Source organism: Carcharodon carcharias, chromosome 1, assembly GCF_017639515.1.
Source record: "Carcharodon carcharias isolate sCarCar2 chromosome 1, sCarCar2.pri, whole genome shotgun sequence".
Taxonomy (NCBI): Eukaryota; Metazoa; Chordata; class Chondrichthyes; order Lamniformes; family Lamnidae; genus Carcharodon; species Carcharodon carcharias.
This window is the reverse complement of record NC_054467.1, coordinates 273643504-273658462: the sequence shown is the minus strand read 5'-3', so window position 1 is coordinate 273658462 and position 14959 is coordinate 273643504. Positions and strand designations below refer to the sequence as shown.

General features: G+C 43.6%; 1 protein-coding gene across 1 annotated transcript in view; it reads left to right on the top strand.

Moving 5' to 3' along the window:
* fbxo41 (F-box protein 41) overlaps nucleotides 1-14959 on the top strand; it is a 302145-nt gene that overhangs the window by 233730 nt on the left and 53456 nt on the right. Inside the window, exons 13-14 of the mRNA XM_041192053.1 lie at nucleotides 5693-5811; nucleotides 13903-14061. Coding sequence (XP_041047987.1) covers nucleotides 5693-5811; nucleotides 13903-14061 — 278 coding nt within the window. The remainder of the gene's footprint in view (nucleotides 1-5692; nucleotides 5812-13902; nucleotides 14062-14959) is intronic.

Genomic DNA, 14959 nt, shown 5'->3' with positions numbered 1-14959 from the left:
AGGGTAGAAGATCAAGTGTAAAATTTCACCCGTAATCTTGCACCTAGCGAGAAGATGCCAGGCAACGTGTTTATTTTTTTTCAGCTTACTCATAAAATTGGTGGGTTATTGTTAGAAGTCGTAAAGTTAAAGGCCTTGTGATACAATGGAAAATTGACATTCAAAGAGAAAGATATGTATAAAGGGGAAAGGAGATTGTGTGTAAGGGAGAGGCATTTTAAGATCCAACAAGTGTGAGAAGCCTCCAGCCTGTAAGCCTCAAGTTGCTGCCTGCAAGGACCCAGAGCTGAAAGAAACTCATTTTGAATGCGACTGTCCAGGATTTGCTTTGCCAGATGTCTCTTTAAATCTATGAGATTTACTGTTGCCTTAACGGAGGTGTAACTGAGAGGCAGGTTAATTGGGGAATTTTTGTAGTTATTATAGTAGTAATTTTGTAGACGTATGTATGTGATTACAATTTACAATCTTTCTTGTATTAATAAATGTTTAATATAGTTTTATAAAAACCTCTTAAGCCACGGTGGTCTTATTACTATTGAATTCAAATCCTGCACCTCAAAACATACAAATTGCAAAAATGGGTTATGACAGTTGTTTCAAGTTTACATCAGGGATTTGAACAACTCAGCCATTCCAATCAGCTGTGCCATAATAATGATCCACAGCAAAGATATATCCCAGTGAGGAAGAAGGATTCCAGGAAGGGGATAAGCCAACCATGGTTGACCAAGGAAGTTAAGGATAGTGTCAAATTGAAAGAAAAAAAGTACAATGTGGCAAAGATTAGTGGTAAGGCAGAGGATTGGGAAAGTTTTAAAAACCAACAAAAGATGACCAAAAGAAATAAAAAAGAGGGAGAAAATAAACTTTGAGGGTAAACTAGCAAGTAATATAAAAATGGACAGTCAGAGCTTTTTTAAATAAATAAAAAGGAAGAGAGAGGCCAAAGTGAACATAGGCCCCTTAGAGAATGAGGCTGGGGAAATAATAATGGGGAACCAGGAAATGGCAAAGGAGATAAATAATACTTTGCATCAGTCTTCACGTTAGAAGACACTAACATCATTCCAAAAATACTAAATAATCAAGGGGCAAAAGGAGGGGGAGGAAATCAATACAATAATTATCACTAGAGAAAAAGTACTAGGAAAGCTAATAGGGATACAGGCCAATAAGTCCTCAGACCTTATGGGTTGCATCCTAGGATATTAAAGGAAGTAGCTGCAGAGATAGAGGATGCACTGGTGGTAACCTTCCAAGAATCCTTAGATTCTGGAAAAGTCCCAGAGGATTGGAAAACTGCCAATGTAACATTCTTATTCAAAAAGAGAGGGAGATAAAAACAGGTAACTATAGGCCAGTTAGCTTAACATCTGTCATTGGGCAAATGTTATAAAGGATGTAATAGCAGAGCATTTAGAAATACATATTCTAATCAAGCAGAGTCAGCATGGCTTCATGAAGGGGAAATCATGTCTGACAAATTTATTAGAATTCTTTGAGGAGATAACAAGCAGAATAGATAAAGGGGAACCAGTAGATGTAATATATTTGGAATTTCACATTCAGTTTATTACTGATACCGATAAGGCTACTTAATAAGATAAAAGCCCATGGTGCTGGGGGGTGGAATATGAAAGTGGATTGGCTAACTAATAGAAGACACAGGGGGATAAGGGGGGCATTTTCAGGATGGCAACCTGTAACTAGTGGAGTACCACAGGGATAAGTGCTGGGGCCACAATTATTTACAATATATATTAATGACTTGGATGAGAGAAGTGAATGTACTATCGCCAAGTTTGCAGATGGCACAAAAATAGGCAGGAAGGTAAGTGGTGAGAATGACAAGGAGTCTACAGAGAGGTTTAGACAGGTTAAGTGAGTGGGCAGAAATTTGGCAGTTGAGATATATTGTGGGAAAATATGAGGCTATGCACTTGGGTAGGAAGAAAAGAGGAGCTGAATATTATTTAAATGGAGAAAAACTTCAGAAAGCTGTAGCACAGAGGGTTTTGGGGGACCTCATGCATGAATCACAAAAAGCTAACATACAAGTTCAGCAGGTAATAGGGAAGGCAAATGGATTGTTGGCCTTTATTTCAAAGGGAATGGAGTATAAAAATAAGGAAGTCTTGCTAAGCAAAAGTCTTTGCTATGCAAAGCACCAGTTAGACCATGCCTAGAATACTGTGAACAGTTTTGTTCCCCTTATCTAAGGAATGATATACTGGCCTTGGAGGCAGTCCAGAGAAGGTTCACTAGGCTGATCCTTAGGCTGGAGGGATTTTCTTATGAGGAGGGGTGGGGTTGAGTTGATTGGGCCTGTACTCACTGGAGTTTAGAAGAATGAGAGGTGATCTTATTGGAACATATAAGATTCTTAGGGTGCTTGACAGGGTAGATGCTGAGAGGTTGTTTCCCCTTGTGGGAGACTCTAGAACCAGAGGGCATAATCTCAGAGTAAGGGGTCACCCATTTAAAACAGAGATGAGGAGGAATTTATTCTCTCAGAGGATGGTGAATCTGTGGAATTCTTTACCGCAGAGGGCTGTAGAGGCTGGGTCATTCAGTATATTCAAGGCTGAGATCAACAGATTTTTAATCAGTAAGGGAATCAATGGTTATGGGGAAAGAGTAGGAAAGTGGAGTTGAGGATTATCAGATCAGCCATGATCTTATTGAGTGGCGGAGCAGACTCGATGGGCCGAATGGTCTAACTCTGCTGCTAAGTCATATGGTAATATTTTCCAATCTGATGGGACCTTTCCAAAATCTAGGAAATTTTGGAAAATTAAAACTAATTCATCGACTATTTCAGCAGCCACTTCTTTCAAGACCCTAGGACAGAGCCAACCAGCACCTGTGGACTTGTCAGCTTTTAGTTCTAATAATTTTCTCAGTGCCCTTTCCCTGGTGATTGTATTGTTTTAAGTTCCTCCTTCCTTTTCACCTCCTGATTCACAATTATTTCTGGGATGTTATTTTCTCTCCTCTACAGTGAAGGCAGATGCAAAATATCTGTTTAACTCATCCAACATTCCCTTATTTTCCATTATTAATTCCCCAGACTCATTCTCTGTTAGACCAACACACTTTACTTACTCTTGTCTTTTTTAAATACCTATTTAAAACTCTTACTATCTGTTTTTATATAACTAGCTAGCTTTCCCTTGCACTCTAATTTTTCCCTCCTTATTAACCTTTTTGTTGGTCATTATATCCTGTCTAATCTTCTGACCTGCCACTCATTCTTGTGGAATTATATACGCTTTTTCTTTCAATTTAATACTACCTTTAACATCCTTAGTTAGCCAGAGATGGTGCGTCCTTCCCTTCAAGTCTTTCTTTCACACTGGAGTGCATCTTTTCTGAGTATTCTGAAACATCTCCTTAAATGTCTGCCACAGTATCTTCATTGACCTATCCCCTAATCTAATTTCCCAGTTCACTTCAGCCAGTTCTGTCTTCTTGCCCTCAACATTGCCCTTATTTAATTTAAATCTTATATCCACTTTAAGTCTTATATCCACTTTCCCTCAAACTGGCAATAATTTTCAATACCTCACTGGCCACAGGAGAGGTGCCAGAGGACTGGAGGACAGCCAATGTGGGACCATTATTCGAGAAGGGAGGAAGGGATAAACCAAGGAACTACAGGCCAGTCAGTCTAACCTCAGTGTCGGGGAAACTTGGAAGCAATTCTGAGGGACAGAATTAATCTACACTTGGAGGTGCAGGGATTAATCAAGGACAGTCAGCATGGTTTTGTTACAGGGAGGTCATGTCTGACCAATTTGATTGAATTTTTGGAAGAGGTGACCAGGTGTGTAGATGAGGGCAATGCATTTGACATAGTCTACTTGAACTTCAGCAAGGCTTTTAATAAGGTCCCGCATGGGAGACTGATAACGAAGGTAAGAACCCATGGGACCCAAGGCAATTTGGCAAATTGGATCCAGAATTGGCTGAGGGGCAGGAAGCAGAGGGTGATCGTCGAGGGGTGTTTTTGTGACTAGATGCCTGTGTCCAGTGGGTTCCACAGGAATCGGTTTTGGGTCTCTTGCTATTTGTGGTATATATATACGATTTAGACTTGAATGTAGGAGGGTTGTTCAATAAGTTTGCAGATGACACAAAAATTGGTAGAATGGTAAATAGTGAGCAGGATAGCCTTAGACTACAGGAGAATATAGACGGGCTGGTCAGATGGGCTGATCAGTGGCAAATGGAATTTAATCTAGATAAGTGTGAGGTGATACACTGGGGCAGGACAAAGAAGGCATGGGAATACACGATGAATGGTAGGACCCTGGGAAGTACCAAGTATCAGAGGGATCTTGGCGTGTGTGTCCACCGGTCCCTTAAGGTAGCAGGACAGGTAGATAAGGTGGGTAAGAAGACATATGGGATACTTGCCTTTATTAGCCGAGGCATAGAATATAAGAGCAGGGAGGTTATGCTGGAACTGTATAAAACGCTGATTAGGCCACAGCTAGAGTTCTGGAATCCGCAATATAGGAAGGATGTGATTGCATGAGGGAGTGCAAAGGAGATTTACCAGGATGTTGCCTGGGCTGGAGTTTTAGTTATGAGAAGAGATTGGATAGACTGGGGTTATTTTCCCTGGAGCAGAGGAGATTGAGGGGGGACATAATTGAGGTGTATAAAATTATGAGAGGCATAGATAGGGTAGACAGGAAGGAACTTTTCCCCTTGGTGGAGAGATCAATAAGTAAGGGACAGGAGGTTTAGAGGGGATGTGAGGAAGAATTTTTTGACTCAGCAGATGCTGGGAATCTCAAACTCACTGCCTGAAAGGGTAGTAGAGGCAGAAACACTCATAATATTGAAGTAGTATTTGGATGTGCACTTGCGATGCCATGGCATACAAGGCTATGGGCCTAGTGCTGGAAAATGGGATTAGGTACTTGTTTCACCGGCGCAGACTCAATGGGCCAAAGGGCCTTTTTCTGTGCTGTAGACATCTATGACTGTATGACTCTATGAATGTGAATTTCCACCCTATTATGATCACTGCTACCTAGGGGCACCTTCACTATGATGTCATTAATTACTCCTGTCTCATTGGACATTACCAGATCTTGTATAGCCTGCTCTCTGGTTGGTGCTAATACATGCTGCTCTAAAACTCTCCCATAAACACTCCGTGAATTCATCAACCAGGCTACCTTTGCCAATCTGATTTGTCCAATCTATATGTAGATTAAAATCACCCATGATTAGCACCCTACCTTCCTCACAAGGCCCCATTGGGCCAGGAAGCCTTACGGTATCATCTTAGTTTCAGGACTAAGGAGACTATCGATAACTTGATCTCTACATGTACAGTTCTGGATTGGTGTTGTGATTGGGTTAAGTCCTGGAGGATATAGTACGTACAGAGAGAGCACTTGTAGATTGTCATCAACTCCTCAGTCCGTCAATTGGGAATAATTTACTGAGGCTTAAATCAATGGTTAGAAGCTGCTGTAATCAAATGCTTTTACATCTCCATGGGAACTGCAATTCATGTGGAAAGGATGGAAAATGCCATCTTTGGACTGAAAGATAGAAATAGTTTAGATTGTAACTGTTTGTGGTTCTTTTCAATCAGTTGTTTTGTATGGTTTTAAGATGAGTAACTCTCCGTAATGTGGTGTTTTTCTCTCAATCTCTTTCCCTCCAGCCACCAGCCAACTCGATTCAACAACCGCAGCCTACAGATGATCGGACGCTGTTGGCCACACTTGCGAGCACTGGGAGTTGGTGGTGCAGGATGTGGACTGCAGGGACTAGCCTCCTTGGGTAACTGTCAGGATATATTTCAGGGTGTCATTCCCGATTCACATGTGATTTAAAAGAGTTCATAGCATTAGGAAGTCCTCATTGGTGCCTACAGCACAGGTGGAGGCCATTTGGCCCATTGTGACCACGCTGGTCAACAAAGAACTGACTACACTAATTCCATTTTCCAGCGCTTGGCCCATAGCCCTGGAGGCTATGGCAATGCAAGTGAATATCTAAATACTTCTTAAATGTTACAAGGTTTTCTGACTCAACCACCCTTTCAGGCAGTGGGTTCCCGACTCCCACCACCCTCCAGGTGAAAAAATGTTTCCTCGTCTCCCCTCTTATCCTTCTACCTCTTACCTTAAATCTATGGTCCCTGGTTATTGACCCCTCTGCTAATGGAAAAAGTGCCTTCCTATCCACCCTACCTATGTGCCTCACCTCTATCAAGTCCCCTCGCAACCTTCACTGCTCCAAGGAAAATAACTCCGCATATCCAATCTTTCCTCATAGCTCAGGCTCTCCAGCCCAGGCAGCATCCTGGTAAATCTGCTCTGCGTCCCCTCCAGCGCAATCACATCCTTCCTATAATGTGGTGACCAGAACTGCACGCAATACCCTAGCTGTGGCCTAACCAGCATTTTATACAGTTCCAGCATAACCTCCCTGGTCTTATATTCTATGCCTCAGCCGGTAAAGTCAAGTATCCCATATGCCTTTTTAACCATCTTACCTACCTGCCCTGCTGCCTTCAGGGATCCGTGGATATGCACACCAAGGTCTCTCTGATCTTCAGTACTTTCCTGGGTCCTACCATTCATGGTGTAATCCCTTGCCTTGTTAGCCCTTCACAAGTGCATTACCTCACACTTTGCTGGACCAGGTAAGGATGGCAGATTTCCTTCCCACAAGGACATCAGTGAACCAGATGGGTTTTTACAACAATTTACCATGCTTTCATGGTCATCATTAGACTTTTAGTTGAATTCAAATCCCACCATCTGCCGCGGTGGGATTCAAACCCAAGTCCACAGAGTATTACCCTGCGTCTTTGGATTACTACTCCAATGACAATACCACTACGCCATCACCTTCCTTATTAATTAACCCTTTCTCATTGCACAATACTTGACCTGAAATAGCCCAATCTCTAGTTGGCTCTTCCACAAACTTTTCTGAAATTCAGTCACATGATGTAGGCTTCGCTGGCTGGGACAGCATTTATTGCTCATCCCTAGTTGCCGTTAAGAAGCTGGTGGTAAGCTGCCTTCTTGAACTGCTGCAATCCATGTGGCGTAAGTACACCCACAGTGCTGTTAGGAAGGGAGTTCTAAGATTTTGACCCAGCGACCGTGAAGGAACAGAATCACAGTGCAGAAGAGGCCCTTCAGCCTATCAAGTCTGTGCCGACACATGAGAAACACCTGACCTACCTACCTAATCCCATTTACCAGCACTTGGCCCATAGCCTTGAATGTTATGACGTGCCAAGTGCTCATCCAGGTACTTTTTAAAGGATGTGAGGCAACCCGCCTCCACCACCCTCCCAGGCAGTGCATTCCAGACCCTCACCACCCTCTGGGTAAAAGGGTTTTTCCTCACATCCCCCCTAAACCTCCTGCCCCTCACCTTGAACCTATGCCCCCTTCTGACTGACCCTTCAAATAAGGGGAACAGCTGCTCCCTATCCACCCTGTCCATGCCACTCATAATCTTATACACTTCAATCAGGTTGCCCCTCAGTCTTCTCTGCTCCAACAAAAACAACCCAAGTCTATCCAACCTCTTCATGACACAACCTTCCTATAATGTGGCGACCAGAACTGCAGTACTCCAGCTGTGGCCTCACCAAGGTTCTATACAACTCCAACATGATCTCCCTACTTTTGTAATCTATGCCTCGATTGATAACGGCAAGTGTCCCTTATGCCTTTTTCACCACCCCACTAACATGCCCCTCTGCCTTCAGAGATCTATGGACACACACGTCAAGGTCCCTTTGTTCCTCAGAACTTCCTAGTGCCATGCCGTTCATTGAAAACTTCCTTGTCAAATTACTCCTTCCAAAGTTTTCAGGGTTAAATTCCATCTGCCACTTATCTGCCCATTTGATCATCCTGTCTATATCTTCCTGTAAACCAAGATACTCACCCTCACTGTTAACCACCCGGCTAATCTTTGTGTCATCCGCAAACTTACTAATCCTACCCCCCACATAGTCATCTATGTCTTTTATATAAATGACAATAGGGGACCCAGCACAGATCCCTGTGGTACGCCACTGGACCGGATCACCCTCGTCTCCTACAACTAAGCCAATTTTGAATCCATCTTATCAAATTACCCTGTATCCCTTGTGCATTTGGCTTCTTTATAAGTCTCCCACGTGGGACCTTGTCAAAGGCTTTGCTGAAATCCATATAAACTACATCAACTGCACTACCCTCATCTACACACCTGGTCACCTCCTCAAATAATTCAATCAAATTTGTTAGGCATGACCTCCCTCTGACAAAGCCATGCTGACTATCCCTGATCAAACCTTGCCTTTCCAGGTGGAGATAGATATTCTCCTTCAGAAATTTCTCCAATAGTTTCCCTACCACTGACGTGAGACTCACTGGCCTGTAGTTCCCTGGCTTATCCCTACAATCTTTCTTAAATAGCGAAACCACATTAGCTGTTCTCCAGTCCTCTGGCACCTCCCCCGTGGCCAGAGAGGAATTAAAAATTTGGGTCAGAGCCCCTGCAACCTCCTTCCTTGCGTCTCTCAGCAGTCTGGGACACAAACCATCCGGACCTGGAGATTTGTCCACTTTTAAGCCTGCCAACACCTCCAGTACCTTGTCACTCCCTATATCAATTTGCTTAAGAACCTCGCACTCTCTCTCCCCAAGTCCCATACCTTCATCCTCATTCCCTTGGCTGAAGACAGACGTGAAGTATTCATTCAACACTCTAGCGATGTCCTCTGGCTCCACCCATAGATTGCCCCCTTGGTCCCTTACTCTTTCCCTGGTTATCCTCTTCTCATTGACAGACTTGTAGAATATCTTGGGATTATCCCTACTTTTACCAGCCAGAGCTTTCTCATATCCCCTCTTTGCTCTCCTAATTGCTTTCTTAAGCTCCACCCTGCATTGTCTGTGCTCCACTAATTTGCTGATTTGCTTCCCTTGTACCTGCTAAAAGCCTCTCTTTTCCTTCTCATCGTAACCTGAATATCTCTGGTTATCCATGGTTCTCAGGGCTTGTTACTCCTTCCTATCACCCTAGAGGGAACATGTTGAGCCTGTACCCTCCCCATTTCCTTTTTGAACACCCCCACTGTTCCTCTGTAGATTTTCCCACAAGTAACTGTTTCCAGTCTACATTGGCCAGATTCTGCCTTATTTTACTAAAATCCACTCTCCCCCAATCCAAAACATTTTTTTGCAACTTGTCGATTTCTTTGTCCATAACAAACTTAAACTGTACCATGTTGTGGTCACTATCACTAAAATGCTCCCCCACCACCACCTCAGCCACCTGCCCAGCTTCATTCCCCAGAATTAGGTCCAGCACTGCACCGTCCCTTGTTGGACCCTCTACATATTGACCTAAAAAGTTCTCCTGTACACATTTCAAGAAACCCACTCCATCCAAGCCCTTAACACTATGTCTATCACAATTAATGTTGGGAAAGTTGAAATCACCTCATATAATTACCCTATTGGTACTGCTTTTACACACCTCCACAAATTGTTAACATACTTGCTCCTCAGTTTCCCACTGACTATCTGGAGGTCTATAATAAACATCTAATAATGTGGTTGCCTCTTTTTTTATTCCTAAGCTCTACCCACAAAGCTTCATTCGATGCCCCCTCCAAGATATCATCTCTCCTTACTGCAGTAACAGACTCCTTAACTAATAATGCAACGCCTCCTCCTCTTTTACCCCCTCCCCTGTCTCGCCTGAAGATTCTATATCCCGGAATGTTGAGCTGCCAATCCTGTCCCTCACTCAACCACGTCTCAGTGATGGCTACTATATCACAATTCCACATGTCAATCCTCACCCTTAACTTGTCCGTTTTACCTGTAATGCTCCTGGCATTAAAGTAGAGGCCATCCAGCCTTGCCTTACTCCCTTGAAACTTATTGCAGCTGTACTCCCTCTGACTTGATTGTTTTACTGTATTAGAACAAAGAAAAGTACAGCACAGGAACAGGCCCGTCTGCCCTCCAAGCCTGCGCCGATCATATTGCCAGTCAACTAAAACATTTTGCACTTCTGTGGTCCGTATCCCTCTATTCCCAGCCTATTCATGTGTTTGTCAAGCTGCCTCTTAAACACCACTATCGTATCTGCTTCCACCACCTCCTCTGGCAGTGAATTCCAGACACTCACTACCCTCTGCGTAAAAAACTTGCCCCGCACATCTCTTCTATAATTTTCTCCTCTCACCTTAAATCTATGTCCCCTAGTAATTGACTCTTCCACCCTGGGAAAAAGCTTCTGACTATATAGTCTGTCCATGTCACTCATAATTTTGTAAATTTCTATCAAGTCGCCCCTCAATCTCTGTCGCTCTAGTGAGAACAATCCAAGTTTCTCCAACCTCTCCTCATAGCTAATAACCTCCAGACCAGGCAGCATCCTGGTAATCCTCCTCTGCACCCTCTCCAATGCCTCCATATCCTTCTGGTAATGTGGTGACCAGAATTGCACGTAATATTCCAAGTGTGGCCTAACCAAGGTTCCATCCAGCTGCAGTTGACTTCCCAGCTTTTATACTCAATACCCCTGCCAATGAAGGCAAGCATGCTATATGCCTTCCTGACTACCTTATCCACCCGCGTTGCCACTTTGTGACCTGTGGACCTGTACACCCAGATCCCTCTGCCCGTCAATACACTTAAGGGTTCTGCCATTTACTGTATAATTCCTGCCTGTATTAGACCTTCCAAAATGCATTACCTCGCATTTGTCCGGATTAAATTCCATCTGCCATTTCTCCGATCTATATCCTGTTGTATCCTTTGACAATCCTCTTCACTATCTGCAACTCCTCCAACCTTAGTGTTTCTGCAAACTTACTAAATAGCCTAGTTACATTTTCCTCCAAATTATTTACGTATACTACAAACAGCAAAGGTTCTAGCACTGATCCCTGCGGAACACCACTAGTCACAGCTCTCCATTCAGAAAAGCACCCTTCCACTGCTACCCTCTGTCTTCTATGACCAAGCCAATTCTGTATCCATCTTGCCAGCTCACCTCTGATCCCGTGCGACTTTACCTTCTGTACCAGTCTGCCATGAGGGACCTTGTCAAACGCCTTACTGAAATCTATGTAGATAATATCCACTGCCCTTCCATAGTCAATCATCTTTGTCACTTCCTCGAAAAACTCAATCAAGTTAGTGAGACATGACCTCCCCTTCACAAAACCATGCTGCCTCTCATTAAACGCCCATTTGCTTCCAAATGGTAGTAAATCCTGTCACGAAATCTTCTCCAATAATTTCCCTACCACTGACGTAAGGCTCACCGGCCTGTAATTTCCTGGATTATCCCTGCTACCCTTCTTAAACAATGGAACAACATTGGCCATTCTCCAGTCCTCTGGGACCTCACCCGTAGCCAGTGAGGATACAAAGATTTCTGTCAAGGCCCTAGCAATCTCCTCCCTTGCCTCCCTCAGTACTCTGAGGTAGATCCCATCTGGCCCTGGGGACTTATCCACCTTAATATTTTTCAAGATGCCTAATACCTCCTCTTTTTTGATCTCAAAATTATGGTGTCTCCTTATTCTGCTAACATTCTGTGTCACCTCCCCCTGCCAAATTAGTTTAAACGCCTCCCAATAGCACTAGCAAACACGCCTGCAAGGATGTTAGTCCCGCTGTGGTTCAGATGTAGACCGTCCCACTTGTACAGGTCCCACCTACCCCAGAAATGATCCCAGTGATCCAGGAATCTAAAACCGTCCCACCTGTCCCAACTCTTAAGCCACATATTCATCTGCGCTATTCTCCTATTTCTGAGCTCGCTAGCACGTGGCACTGGGAGTAATCTAGAGATTACAACCTGAGAGGTCTTGCTTTTTAGTCGACTGCCTAACTCCCTGAAATCTTGATGCAAGACCTCATCCCTCTTTCTACCTATGTCATTAGTACCAACATGTACCATGACCTCTGCCTTATCACCCTCCCCCTTCAGGATGCCCTGCAGCCGTTCAGTGACATCCCGGACCCTGGCACCAGGGAGGCAGTACACCATCCTGGAGTCATGTTGACGGCCACAGTAGCGCTTATCTGTTCCCCTGACTATAGACTCCCCTATTACTATTGCTCTTCCTCCCCTCCTGTACAGACAGGCTGCTTATGATGCAAGAAGCTCGGCCCTGTCCGCACTCCCTGGAGGAACCAGCACCCTCATCAGCCTCCAGAATGGAATACCGATTTGCGAACCGGACCCCAGGGGACTCCTGAACCTCCTGCCTATTCCTCTTGGACTGCCTGGTAGTCACCCATTCCCTTCCTTCCTCAAGTCCCTTCATCTGTGGTGTGATATATTTCCTACTCAGGATGTTGTGTGGTTTGGTGGGAACTTCCAGGTGGTGGTGTTCCCATATATCTGCTGCCCTTGTCCTTCTAGATGGTAGTGGTCGTGGGTTTGGGAGGTGCTGTTGAAAGAGCTTTGGTGAATCCCTGCAGTGTATCTTGTAGATGGTACACACTGCTGCTACTGTGTGTCAGGGGTGGAGGGAGTGATTGTTTGTGGATGTGGATCCGCCAATCAAGCAGATGGTGTCCAGCTTCTTGAGTATTGTGGGAGCTGCACTCATCTAGGGAAGTGGAGAGTATTCCATCACACTCCTGACTTGTGGCTTGTAGATGGTGGACAGGCTTTGGGGCGTCAGGAGGTGAGTTACTTGCTGCATGATTCCTAGCCTGTGACCTAGGAAACTGTTCTCGAGAATCACCTCGTGCACATTTCAAGAATTCGTCCTCCACAGCATTAATGGTGTTTAGGATTAACCAGTCCACATGTAATTTGAAGTTCTCCATGGTTACATATTACTCTTGTTACATGCACCTCCAATCCCCTGATTTATACTGAGTCCTACATTACCACTCAGCAGGTCTGACAGCATTTGTGGAGAGAAAGACAGAGTTAACATTTTGAGTCCATATGACTCTTCTTCAGGAGCTCTGAAGAAGAGTCATATGGACTCGAAACGTTAATTCTGTATTTCTCTCCACAGGTGCTGTCAGACCTGCTGAGTTTTTTCCACGTTTTTTGTTTCTGTTTCAGATTTCCAGCATTTTGCCTTTACTTACATTATCACTATTGTTTGGTGGTCTATAAACAACTCCTACCAATGTTTGCTTCGCCTTGCTGTTTCTTATCTCCACCCATACTGATCTCACCCTTTATTAACTGCACTACCCCACCTCCCTTTCCTTTTTGCCTATCCTTCCTAGATGCTGAATACCTTGACATCGAAATCGGATATCACATGCACAGGAAGCTGTTCAATTGTAGATGAATCCAGGCAAAGGCCAAAGTCTCCAAGGACATCATAGCATGGTTACAGCAACATGGAGGCCACCTGTCTGTGCTGTGCTTCATGATTTCCTGTTTGCTGATATCTGCATCAGCTGTCGGTTCAGAGCTGGACATGCAATGTAGCATGGATTTGTTCTCCAACGCATGCCACAACTTCAGACTTAAGATTGGCACAAAGAAAACTGAAGTAATGTACCAGCCTACTCAAGGAAAGCCCTATCTCAAGCCCATAGTTTTAGTCCAAGACCAGAACCTGTCCCAGCAGATAAATTCACTTATCTCGGCAGCACACTCAAGCTGTCTATATTGGAGACCAGTATGGTGTTTGGCATGGATCACACTAATGTGTGCGTGCACTACAGATGCTATTTTAGATGCTATTTCGTTGTGCCCAAAAACACGGGCACTACACATACAAATTTTGAACTGGCTGTGTCTTAAGTACTAAAATCAGTCCATGATTTCTCGATTGTTCTGCTGTTAAACAGTAAAATTTTATTATGGGGTTATTTATTAATTACATTCTGAATAAAATTTATTCTTCAGCTCGGAACTGCATCCGATTACAAGTTCTGGAACTTGATCACGTGACTGAAATAAACCAGGAAGTAGCAGCAGAAGTTTGTCGCGAGGGATTAAAGGGATTAGAAATGCTGGTCCTGACATCAACCCCTGTCACCCCTAAAGCTCTACTCCATTTTAACAGTAAGTAGAATTTGTTCTTGCAAATATTTTACAGATTTCACACAGGAAAAAGGAATAATGTTAGTAGTGGTTGAGAGATGGACAGTTAGAAATTTGAATATTTGCAACAGGATATTACGAACATACGGAGCAGGAGTAGGCCATTCGGCCCCTCGAGCCAGCTCCACCATTCAATATGGCTGTTCTGATTGTGGCCTCAACTCCACTTTCCTGCACACCCACTGATATCCTTTGACTCCCTTGTTAGTCAAAAATATCTTTTCATAAAATCTCACTCAGTACCAATACCTATGGCTGAGATGAGATGTGAAAATAGGAAAATCAGGAGTGTGTCTTTTCACTTAAAAGTGCAATCAAAGAAATATCAATTATGATCTCAAGGGAGACCATTAACTTTTAAAAAGAAACTCAAACTCCCAGTTATTAACTGAAAGAATTATGCCCCAAGATTTAATGTTTTAAACAAAAACTTTTACTGCACAAGAATTAAACAAGGAAAGTGCTATTAGTTTAACACTATACTCCTAAACTCATATTATTTATGCCTGAAAATCCCAGTGGGTCACTCCCTGTTTTGTTATTATTTCCACCCAAGAGTTCCCCTATACTTTCTGGGACCTTTAGGGCTCCTTCACTTCTCCTGACACTAACCTAAGGTTGGTCTTCAGACATAAACTGTTTGTGTCTGTGAGGAAACTGACTCAAAACTGCTGCTACCTTTCCCCACGGCAACTTGGCACGCTTGGATTGTCACAGATTACCTTTCAAAACATGCTCTTTGATCTGAAAAGTATATGAATATTTTAAGACCTTTCCTTGTTTATTAGTTGTTTTCCAATCTTGCTTTGATTTAGGAAATTATACGAATATGAACATACGAATAAGGAGCAGGAGGAGG